This window comes from Parus major, chromosome 19 (genome assembly GCF_001522545.3).
Source record: "Parus major isolate Abel chromosome 19, Parus_major1.1, whole genome shotgun sequence".
Lineage (NCBI taxonomy): Eukaryota > Metazoa > Chordata > Aves > Passeriformes > Paridae > Parus > Parus major.
Window position 1 is genome coordinate 7399847 of NC_031787.1, and position 12454 is coordinate 7412300.

At 40.1% G+C, this 12454-nt stretch overlaps 1 protein-coding gene across 4 annotated transcripts in view; it reads left to right on the top strand.

The window, feature by feature from the left end:
• BRIP1 (BRCA1 interacting protein C-terminal helicase 1) overlaps positions 1-12454 on the top strand; it is a 47756-nt gene that overhangs the window by 22829 nt on the left and 12473 nt on the right. For all 4 annotated transcript variants that reach the window (XR_004499850.1, XM_019008636.2, XM_033518912.1 and 1 more), the window contains 2 exons: positions 8795-8954; positions 9296-9417. Coding sequence is in view for 3 of the 4 variants with exons in the window: in XM_019008636.2 (XP_018864181.1) it covers positions 8795-8954; positions 9296-9417 (282 nt within the window). In the remaining variant the exon portion in view is untranslated. The remainder of the gene's footprint in view (positions 1-8794; positions 8955-9295; positions 9418-12454) is intronic.

The window sequence follows — 12454 nt, forward strand, 5'->3', positions numbered from 1 at the left end:
TTAGAATAATCATGTCTCAGTTTTACCTCCTGATAGGGTAAGCAAATGTTCTCCTCTGTGAGAACATTTAATTAATGATGTATTCTAAAGAGTATTCATTACCTTTTGATTCATTTTGCAGCTCAGTAATAGACTAATTTTTAGCAAAAAGATTTCAAAACAAATAACTTGCAATGTGCTACAGTAAAAACTTTGTTTTCAGCTTTCACTTCCTATTTTTGATCTTGAAGTGAGAAATTATTTTGCTGAGAATCAGAAAAGTCTGTTATTTCTTTCTAATTTTTTTTAGAGGTCAGAAGAGAAGAGCTCGAGTTGGGTACTTGGAAGAAATACTTATCTCATTTATATATTTATTTCCAATTGTCTAACATGTGTGCTGGAGGGACACAAAGCATTTCCAGCTGGGACACTGGGGCAGCTCAGAGCTGGCTCCCTGGCAGGCTGGGGCAGGTTCCCAGTGCCAGGAGCTGCCTTGTCCCAGCTCCTGGGGCAGCCTGGTGGCCCTGCTTGGCCCCGTGCCCGCGATGAGGCTGCTCCTCCCTTTGGCTCAGCTCTCCCAGCACTTGTGTGCTTCACTGCTGACGTGCCACTAAGACAACCTTGGATTATTTTTCCCTTTATTCTGTAAAAACAAGGAGGTCAGAGATGACTGAGCTTGGCTTCTGGCTGGGGAAGAGCAGCAGTGGAGATGTTGACTTCATCCCTGACCAGTTCATCATTTTCCTTTTTATTCCAGACTGGGATTTAAACCGTCCTTTTAAAAATCACTTTTTTTTCCTGGAGAGCTCTCTTTGCATGAAGGATTTTCCCTCCCTGGGATGGGAAGGTGTAATGATAGCCTAGGGTGGATGTACAAGCAGTTCCTGGAACACAGAACTTGTTGTCTTGGTTAATTTTAAAACCACAAAAGAAACCCTGTTTTGAACCCGGTTGTTCCTAAACAGCTGCCACGGAGCTCAAAGACTGAACAAAGACTCTCCAGCTTGTTTTGTTGGGTTTTTTGGGAGAAGATTTCTATAAAAAAAGCTTCTTTAGCTGCAGAAGCAACATATTAACTGTGTTATTCTAAAGTCTTTGGCGTGCAAAACATTTCATTTTTCATTACTGTTGTCGCCGTTCACGTTTTCCATTATTTAAGGAGGTTATTGAAAAATTGATGGTATGTTGGGACCAGAGAGACATCCTGTGGCTGCAGTGTTGATTTATGGCACATGGAACACACTTCAGTGCTTCAGTTTCCTGCTGGTGAGCGGCACTTTGTCATTGTCCCCAAAGAAAAATCCTGCCAGTGAAATCCCCCGTGCTGCCCCCAAGTTGAGTGATGCATACTTTGCCTTTGAAAATGATGATGAATTATTCACCTTTTATTGTGCTGGAGTGTGCACATGGTGATCAGAATCTTGTTCATAATACAGAGTTTTTCACCGTGGTCAGGGTTTAGTTGAATTATGGAGTTGAGTTGCACAGTAGCTTTATCTATTTAATTTTTCCCTTTTTTTTTAATTTCCCCTGCAGTGTCTGTGTGGATGAGCACAGATTTTACCCCACATTTCCCACCATATGTGGGGATCTCAACATCATTCTTGGCCCTAAATATTTGGGTTTATTTCATGCTTGTTTCAAATTCTCCTTGAGAAAATAAGTATGGTACTTCTCAATTTAAAATGACACCTTTTGCATGGAAATTCTTCAAAATCACACTTCCATGGTTTTAAAGTTTTATCCTTCAAATTCATTTTCTGCTGTGAAGGAATAGAGAGATTAAGTGAAAAGTCTCCTGAAATAGCACAGTGCTGTAGATTTGCAATCCAGGGCAGTTTTTCCCAGGAACAAGTGCTGAGGACAGACTCCATGAGCACATAAGGACAATTCAGAGTCTCTGGAAAAATGTAGAATATCAGAATATATGTGTGACATGGCTCCAGATCCCTGTGCATCCTTCAGATTAATAATTCTATTTTTTTATTTTTAGTATTTTCTATTTTGCTCTTCTGAAACATTTCATTCCAGAAGCTCTGTGAGGCTTTGGGAAAGGAAATGAGGCAGGAATTCACTGAAATTTTCACTGTGGGAACCAGGCAGGTTCAGAACCTTTCTCTGCATTGCTGGATGATGCCCCCTGATATAACAAATAGTTGGGAAATGTGAAGGAGAAAACAGGTGGAGCCTCTCCTCAATAAATAACATCCTTGTGTGGCCTGTTTTCATTAAAATGCTGCATTAAATCAATTTATTTTTGATCCATAACGACAAGATTATCCTGTGCCTGTGTATTTACATGGACATTTAGTATTTCTCTCCAGTTTCCTATTAACAGTGAGAATTTAAAGTTTTATTTTGAAAGCAAATTTTACTTCATAAATGAAATATTTTGGCACAGATATTTTCATGTTCTCTTGAAATTAAATCTGTTAGAATTGGAAGCTGAGGAAACAAAATTTAAGTTTAAAATACTTTTTTTTGGTGAAAAAATACATTTATATTTTCCATTGGCTCAGTCATTCATATGAATGAATTTTAAATACCTTATCCTGTGTTAGAACCCTCCCATAAACATGAGGAGGGGCTGTGAATCAGCCTCTTGCTTAACCTTTCATGAAAATCTAATTGAGTGCAAACAACTGCTTTAAATAATTCAATGGCCTCAGTTATTCTTGGCTGGTGGAGTTCCAGCCCAGAGCAGTGCAAATGTCTGGGTGTCGAGCAAAATTGGGGCTTTCCTCTTTTTTTTTTTTGGTGAAAAATGTGATGAAAATGACCTTTTGACAAAGTGTATGGGGTGATTAAGAAGAAGAAAAGGTGAAATGTTAATTATTTCTGCCCATTGGGTAAATGACTAGTGGCCCAGAGGTGAATATTCTTTTAGTCCTTCTTAAAGTGGGGAATATTTTTTGGTGATTTTGACAATTGTGGTTGGGTTTCTTTGCTTGTTTTTGAACCCTTTTGCTCTTGTTGAGGGACGTTGTGCCTTTTATGGTGCTGTTTTTCACAGTTCTAGGGTGCTGTTCCAAACTGATTTCAAAGATTGGGATAATGGACATTTAGAGTTTATTGGTTAGCTGTCCCAAGCATTTTCCCTCTTATTTTTGGAAGGAAACTCAATTTTCCTTTCACACCAGTCTTTACAGGCAGTTTATTCTTGCCCCTTCAATCTTTAATTCCCATTTCATTCCTCTGTCTCTTTTCTTCCTTCTCTTGTTTCCTTCCTGTTCACTTTTAACCTCAAAGGCCCTTTTTGTTGTTGTTGCTGTTGTTGGCTTTTGTTTTGGGGTTGGTTTGTTTGTTTTTTAACCAAAAGTGGAAATGGAATAAATTAATGATCCTGTGACCCCCACATTGGTAAATTCTGTAAAATCTTTTTTTTCCCCAAAGTGAAGAGTTCCAATATTCCTGGAGCTCAGTTGCCTGTAGGATTCTGGGTCATTTGGTACCAAGTTTTGGCAAAGGTTTTAGTTCAAGAATTATCAAATAACTTCTGCTACTGCTCTACTTTTCCAAACCATCTTAATCCTTGAAGAAATTAATTTAATAAGAACCTGTAATACAAAAAAAAAAAGGGTGAAGTCTGGCCAGATCCACTCTCCAGGGTTCCTTTGAAATAATAGGAATTTAAGGTTGCTGCGTTGAAGCAATGCCTTGATTCAATGCCTGAATATGTTTTAGGATTATCACTAATATAGGGACAGTTCCATCCTTTCATAATGAAAGTAGACCATTCATCCAGGTGATTGTCCTGGGACCAGAGGGATTGGAACAAAAGCTTCCAGCTGTAGGTAAGCAGCTGACTCAGCAAATCTCCTCCTGGACGCTTTTGAAAAAGGGAATGCAATGCCTCTGGAATTAGAGCCATGATAAAAACATCTGTGCCTTGAGACAGCAGAGGATTGCTTGAGTGGAAAATATGATGTCCTCCAGCCTAACAGCTTAAAGTTGCAGAAGGACCTGTCAGTGTATGGTTTTGTTTTTTTTTAGTTTTTATATTTATTTTCACTGAAAGGAAGAGGGGAAGCAGCTGATGCAGGTGGAGGCTGAGTTGTTCTGTGATGCAAAGCAACCTGTACTTGGTTTTTTTGCAGGCAGCCCAAATGGGGAAAACATTTTGTAGCAAAACAAGGGAAGTACATTTCTTCTCAAGTGAATTTAAAGGTTTTTAGAGTTAAAAAAACAAACAATCAACACCTCTTTGTTTGTTTGTGCCACCTGTTATTTTTCTGGCAAGATACAAACACTGGAGAGCAATGGTTGGAGCAGCACTGGGAGTCTCTGTGGCACTCTCCATGTTGGTGGTGGGGATGAGTCCTGTTTTGTTCCAGCAGCTCCCTTTGGGTGCCAGAGGTTCCCTTTGGGTGCCAGAGGCTCCCTTTGGGTGCCAGAGGCTCCCTTTGGGTGCCAGAGGCTCCCTTTGGGGCCCAGAGGCTCCCTTTGATGCCCAGAGGCTCCCTTTGATGCCCAGAGGCTCCCTTTGATGCCCAGAGGCTCCCTTTGATGCCCAGAGGCTCCCTTTGGGTGCCAGAGACTCCCTTTGATGCCCAGAAGCTCCCTTTGGGTGCCAGAGGTTCCCTTTGGGTGCCAGAGGCTCCCTCTCATTCCCAGCTGGAGCAGACCCTGTTGCTGCACCATTGCTGAGTTCTCCTGGAGGGAGCCCAGTGTGGAGCAGCTCAGTTCCTGCTGCCACAGCTCCTGTTGCCATCTCTGGAGTTTTGTGCTGCCTGCCTGCCTGTAGAACTTCTGTTTGACCCTTCAAACACGTTTCCAGCCCACTGGAGACACGCTTTGATTTGAAGCAGTGCTTATTCACAAAGAAAATCCTGAGAGCAAACACAGGGAAAAGGCTTTTAGATCAGTGCTGGTCCCTTGGGGAGCTCAGACTTTTTGCACTGACAGTGGTACCAATACTGTGATTTTTATTAAGAAAAACCTAATGGCTCTTTCCTTCCTTCCCTCCAACTACCTGAATATTTGAATAACAATGAAAAGTGCAACTTGGTATCATCACATAGAACCAAGATTAAAAAAAAGCAAAGTTTGAAGAAGTGGGGTTATTTTAGAGTATAATGGCAGATTTTTAAGAAGGGTTTCAAGATGTTTCTGTAAGTTCTGTTCACCTTGAAATACCTTTTGTTCAGTTATTGTATAAATGTGGGGGAAACAGGACACCTCGTAGTTTTACAGGTGGACACAATGCAATTGCAATGATAATTATTTTTAAATAGTTAAGAGTTGTTAAACAACCCAGTAAAGTCAGAGCTACTTTACTCTGCTGTCAGGTGCTTCTTAGGTCATTATCCTTTTTGTTCTGTACTGTTCTGGAGCATCCTTGGGTATTTTTAGGTGTTTTGTTGCTTCTTCAAGCGCTTTTGATTATTTCTGTGATACTTTTTTTTTCTGCTGACAAGGTGGATCCATTCATGACTTGAATGAATGCTAAAATATTTAAGGACTATTTTATGTAAAGAAATTAGCAGGACAAGAGCTAAAATAAGCCAGTAATTTTCTGTTAGACCTACTCTCTTCTCAGCTATTTTCTACTCCACAACTCCCTGCCAGGAGGTGATGGATCCTGCAGGAAAAGCACATCCCCAGCAACCTGAAGTTAGCACCCCAAGTTTGATCCAGTGGTGCAAATTACAATCAACTTGTCTTAGGGTGAAATACATTCAACAAATCTCTGGGTTTGCTTCATGACCTGGGAGCCCCCTAATGTGATTTTTGGCACAGTATAAAGCAAAGCAGCAAATGGAAAAGGGCAAAGCTTCTCCTTTGTGGGCACACACAGAAGGGTTTGGCTTTGGAGTGCAGCATAATGGAAGGAGAAAACAGCTCCCCCCATCCCCAAACTTCCAGAATACTTCAAAAACTGCTTCAAAAGGGAATGCTGGCATAGATGGTAGAGCTAAACACTGAGCTCCAAGTTTTTATGGATCATAGCTTACAGGTGTCTTTAAATTGCAGAAAGGAAGAAAAGGGAAAAGCTATCCCAGTACACATCCCTCCTGCATGGGAAGATGACAGATTCTTCCTAACAAGATTTTCTGCTCTCTTGGAGGAAGACCATTTGTTAATAAACCATTTGAGAATCCATTTTTAAGGGATTTAATAAAATATACACAGGCTGCCTTCCAGTGCAGGAACTATTATTCCCTTGGGTAGGAGGAGTGACTGACTGGGGGCATTAATGGTTCCTTCCTGTGATTCCTGGCATTAGATCTTGCTCCCATTTGCACTTTTCCAGCCCAAAGTGAAATAATTTTTTATGAGAAACCCGCACTTGGTTCCTGGCTCTTTGTGTGTGTTCTATATTTTATTTATTTGTATTCAGTCAGCTTCATAATTCTTGTTGTTTTAGTGTCTGTCCATGCCATGGGTCCTGTGTTTTTGTGGATACAAGGGAAGTTTCCATATCTAGCAAACTCCATTAATGGAAGAGGTAATAGCTGTTGTGTGAATTAAATGAATTTCTCTATTCTTGCCAAAGATTTCATAAATAATTTCCGTATTTCCATCAAAATCACAGATTTTCTGTTGTGATGGTTGCTGTCAATGAAACAAGAAACCTGAAGCTTGGTCCAAGAGAGACTTGCCTGGAGGGGCTGGGGAGCCCACAAAAAGAAAAGATGTTTTCTTAAGAATTTGGATAAAGGTTTTCTCCTACCATCTTTGCAGTTGTGAATATAAATCTTACTTCTTTCAAATACAAGAGAAATACAGTGGAATTGAGGGATTAAGGAATTTTTGTGAGGAATCTTGCCCTTCTGGCAAGAACATTTCCTAGGGATGTTTTAGTGAGAAATACCACTGGGTGGGATGAGAGGAGAGGAGAAAATCAGGGGTGAGTGACCCTTAGAAGTCAAAGTCTGGCTGGTTTTATCAATGTGAGTGTGAAATTCAGCTCTGCCCAAGTTCCTGCTGTGTTCTCTCCCTGGGCTCCCCTTGGCCTGCCTGGCAGTGCCAGGGGCCAGCTGAGCAGGGATTGCTGAGTGGGGCCCAGGCAGCCCCAGTTCCACAGGAGGAGGAATGAAATCTGGGAAGTTAATGATGTTACAGTCCCTGGCAGATCCCAAATGGATGTACTTAGAGCTGTAATGTGTTTGATTCTTTGCTTTCCCAGAATTATCTCCACATCACATCCAAGAACTGAGGCCACAGTGGCAGGCTGGGAAGGCAAGATGGACACTCATTGCTCAGTCACAGGATTACAACCTTTATAGAAAAAGAGATTACAGACGGGATGCTGCCAGGAAATGACAGAGCTGGGAGGGAAGGGGACAGACAGGAGGACAGACACATTTAGCAGAGATGATTTATTCTGCAGCTACAGCTGGGGGGAAACTGTTCTTAGTACTCATCACTTAGTCTCTCTGTGCTTGCTTGCTAATGGTGTCACATCAGGAGTAAAGCAAGAGTAATTCCCTGAGCAGAGGCTGGGAGAAAACAGGGAAAATGCAAAATAACAGCATTTGTCCCCTCTTGTAAGGAACCCATCCAAATTCTTCATGTCAGAGAATGAGTTCAGATCTTTAATGCTGAGGACATGAAAAATGCAAAGGGCCCTGTAACCCGTTTCTTATAAATTTTCAAATGTGACAACAATTAGTTGTCATTAGTTCTGCTTCACAGTAGCACTTAAACTGTGGATTTGGACATGGGACAGATTATTTTTGTAACAATCACCCATTCAGGATCCTGGGATCTTGGCTGGAGTGCACTGGAAACAAGTGGGCTGCAGTGAAGGGATGCTGTGGCTTTGGGAGGAATGAAGCAGGGCAAGTGCAGGTTCCAGATGGAGCAGTTTATGTAGCCTGGAGCAAAATATGGAAAAGTCTTCAGGAGGGGAGTGGAGGGAAGTGCAGACACATTAAGAACACAGCCCTTAGTGCAGAATCTGTGAGTTTAAATCTCATATATGAACCTCAGTAACTGCACAGAGTCAGTAACACTGAAGATCACTGGGCAGCAAAAGGGTGAAATAAAGGATTTCATTCTGGCCATTGAAGCAGAGCTCCTTGCTTCACTCTGGAATGTGTTGCTTGCCTTGCCCTTGTCTCGAGGGCAGCGCTGGGCAGCTCGAGGTGGGACTTTTTGGCTCCCTGACTTGATAAAATCCAGTGTAGAAGTTGATGCATTTACTGAATGACCCCCACAGCTAACTTCAGGTTCTGTGCTAATTTTAAACTTTGATTTCTGTAATGCAATATTTTCACTGTTTGCATTAAAAGTGGGACAAGTTTATTTGCTTGAGAGATTTGAAGATGTTCTGACTTGGAGAGAATGGTGCACAGTTCAGAATTTGGTAGGTGTAACAAAGCTGATGGGCTCTTCAAGAAGCAGAGGAGATTGATAAATCCTACATCAGTATTTCCTTCCCCAACTTCTCTATGTAATTTTTTAAGTATTGTAATGTTCTGGAAATTTAACATATAAAGGCTTATTTCAAATTAATATGGGATTTGTTTCTGATCTTACTTAGTAATCAAAAAAAAGAGGTAACTTTCATTTTTCTTTGGATGGCATTCCTCTGCTTTGAGGAATACCACAAGATGCTCTTTAGTGATCACTGTCATAGATTTTAGAGAGTTTTGCTTTGACCACTCAAAAAATCTGCATTATTTCTAATTAACCAAATAAGTGCCCCCTGTTTCCCAAGTGCTTCACAGCTGAGGTTCCGTGCATGGCAGGAAAACTTGCATTTACAAATACAAAAACCGAATAATATAAATTGACTAAAAGAAATGTCCTTGTGTGCTTTATTTGAGCAGTTCAAGTGGCTGACATGGATTTTTCTGTTGGTTTTCAGATGCTGGACAAGTTAAAGGATCGTTGGATGCACACTGGCTTGTGGAGAAAGTTGGAGGATGTTAAAACAGTCATTGCAGAGCCCCAGGGAGGGGCCAAGAGTGACTTTGATGAGTTGCTGAAAATCTACTATGATGCAATCAAATGTAAAGGAGAGAAAGGTACATTTTTCAGCCATTTAAAATAGTTGATGCAGACTCTTCAAGTAAAATTCAAGGTTTAACATATAACATTTTGTTGTACATACACATTGTTCTTGCATAATTAATTACCCCTGTATTATATAGTGTAAAATTATTTTGCTATTTGATGGTCAAAATCAGAATATTATTGGTCAAAGTGAAGTAAATCTCATGGATCTAAAAGTCTCTATTTTTATAGCCACTCACCTTTTCCAGCCAGTGTATTATATTATATTACAATAACAGCTCTTTAAAAGATTTTGGTGAAAGTTTCTCCTGCTGCTCAGCTTCTCCCTGGAATAATGTGTGTATTGTTGCAGATGGAGCTCTCCTGGTAGCTGTGTGCAGAGGGAAGGTCAGTGAGGGGCTGGATTTCTGTGATGAGAACGCCAGGGCAGTCGTGACCATCGGAATCCCCTTTCCAAATGTGAAGGACCTTCAGGTAGGACATCACTTCAGAGTTGGACTTGGTTTTTACATCATCTTTAAAACACTAAATATGCACAAAATAACTTTTCTCTGTGTTTACCTTTGAACTTCTCTCCACCCCATTTGAATTCTTTGAGTTACCTTGCACAGTTAAGGGGTAGAGGAGCAGCTTTAAATACTGCTTTGAATAAGGCATGTTATTGCAGGATCCAGGTGGAAAGATGAAGATTATTTAATTATGTTCTTATTTTTCAAAATAACTGTGTATGTCCCACTGCTTGCACCATCTCACCTTTCTAATCCCATTGCCTTCTTTACTACAATCATGTGTCCCACTTCAACACAGAGTGGAACTGCAAACCTTTTCCAAGCTTGTGCTGCTTTATTAGCTTGCAATTTTGAAGCATGAATTTATGACACAACATAAACTCTTCCTGGATACTGAGGACAGCACTATTTGGAATATTCAAACTTCGTGTAACTTTAGGCAAACACATGTAAGCGCCTTGTAAAAATAGCATTTGGAAATAGCTCCAGTTAAATAAATCTGAAAGTATTTGTGTTTTTCAGGAGGTGGTGAAAGCAGCATCCTGTTGCACTGCTGTGTAATTGCCCACCTCAACACTTCCTTCCTTTTGACTTGAGCAGGGCTTGTCTGACAGATGATGTTCCATTAGAGCAGGCACTTCAGAGCTGAAAGGAGAAGAAAGCCAATAAATATAGAATTGTATTTTTCTAGGCTTTCTGCTTACTGAAAAAAAAAAAGTTTATTATTGGTTAGTTTGTAACACCACTTCTTTCTAGTGGTCTGTGCCACTGCTCCAGTCACTGTCACTGCCCTGTCCTGTGTTCCTCAGAGCTTTTGGGGCTACTCTGAGAAGCCAAGAAACAAAGTGAAGGATCACAGAATAAATAAATACCAGGAGCAGCTGGATTCTGGTTCTCACTAATGCCAAAGCAAACAAGAAAATCATAGGTTTGCACTTGAAAGGCCAAACAGACTCAGCTTTGGTTTGAGAGATGTGTTCTGAGCTTAAGTGAACAAGCAAAGGCTTCTTTGTTGTCTGCAGCATGTGCCTAATTCCAGCCTTGCTGGGAAAAACCCACATCCTACAAGGACCAGGGAGGCTGTGTTAGTGCAGTTCTTCCAATGTTTGCAGAATTCCTTGGAGCACTTATTCAGCCACAACATTTTTTGTCCTCCTAAAATATAATGCACTCTACTGTAGTGTAAAAATTCACATTTAAAGAGTACTCAGCCTCTTCTCTAGAGTTAGAAATGCTGGTTTTTAGAGGCATGTGCTGACAAGGTATTTTGGAAATCCTTTGTCTGTTGTATGGCAACAATTAATGCCAAATAATTTCTTGAAAATCAATGGGTTTGGGTTCTAAATGATACAAAATTATTAATATTGAAAAATATGTGTTCTGAGTGAATTATCTTCACAGTGGATTATGGTTTGATTTTACCTTGAGTTCAACCAGATATTTCAAATAAAAGAATCACAAGTGCTGCAGCCCATTTCTGATAACTATATTTTAAAAATTACTGTTCTGTTGCACTATTTTTTTTAATTAGACTGAAGAAAACCCCTAAATTTTTCAGTAGGGCTAGAAACAGTAGCTGCCAAATTGCAAGCAGCTCAAGGTCTGAGTGTGTGTGTTTAGAGATGGGAATGCCCAAAGCTCTGCAGTGATCAATTCTGGATGAGAGAAGGGCAGGCACCAGTCTCTCAGCATGAGCTTGGCAGAGCTGCTGCCTGGCAGAGCTCCTTGCAGGATGCTGGAGGAAATGGCTTTTATTTTAAATATCTTTGTGTTGGCCAGGGTTTTATTTTGCTCAAGGCTTTAGGTTTATCAGATCCCCAAAAATTCTGGATAAATGCTCATTTTTTTGAGCAAGAAGGATAAAGTGAAGGAGGGTCACTCTGAAGATGGTTATTAGTGCTTTTGTAGAAATATAAAAGAAATTTGGAAGATAAGTAACTTTTTCAGCTCAGGAAAGGAATTGGAATTCCCAAATGAAACAGTTAAAGTTTAGAGAATAGTTACAACATTAGCTGTGGTGATGTAGTTCTACGGTTGGAGTTTGTTTGGATTTTGTAGGTGAAGCAGAAAACTGGGTGAAACCTGGAGCTTCTGGGGAGGACCTTGAGTTTTCAGCAGACATAAAATTCAAACCACAGTGACACAGGGCAGGTTGGACTGAGAAAATTGTGCTTCTGTGGCTCTCACACAGCAATAGGTGCTTAGTAGAGGTACCAGAGGAGGAAACTGATAAGATGATTAATAATGACATTCCTTTAAAAATAGGAAATGCAAGTGATTAATAATTCCCTTGGAATAGCCATGAATTATATGCTTCTGGGATTGGTTTAAATCACTAAAAAGTGCTTGGCTTCTACATGAAAAAACACTTGAATGTCTGTGTTTTGGGTTAATAAACGTCCTCTTAAGCCTCAATTCCATAACCCCTTACTCCTGCACAGAGCTTTTACTTGTGTGAGTAATCCCTTTAATACTCCCAGGACTGAGCACAACCAGCAGGAATTGTGGAATTGGTCCTTGGGAGAGCAATATTTTATGTTGGCAGTTTGATGTTGGCTCATCTCCACTAATATGACTTGTCTGTGATCAACCTGCTTTCTAAATATGTTTTATGATTTGTAACTTGATTGAGCTGTAATATTAAAGAACATAAATAACGTGGCAGCAAGAGATGGATAATCCCACATATGTGTTATCTGATGCTAACATACTGTTAATTAACTTCTCTTAGATATTTTGAAGTGTAGCATTTTGGATCCAGACATCAATCTTGGGCAAGAAACTCATTGTCAAGAATGATGAATAATATCCAATTTTAGTTTTTCCATATGTTTGTGCTAAATATATGCCACAAATCCTGGTATTAAATGGCAAACATTTGAATTACTAAAGTAACTGTGTGCTTTTATAAGTTACAGGGTTTTCTGTGGAGGCTTCAAAGAGAATAATTTAGTTTCACTTTAACATTTTTAGGCATATTGTATCTTAGGTTCACTACTTTT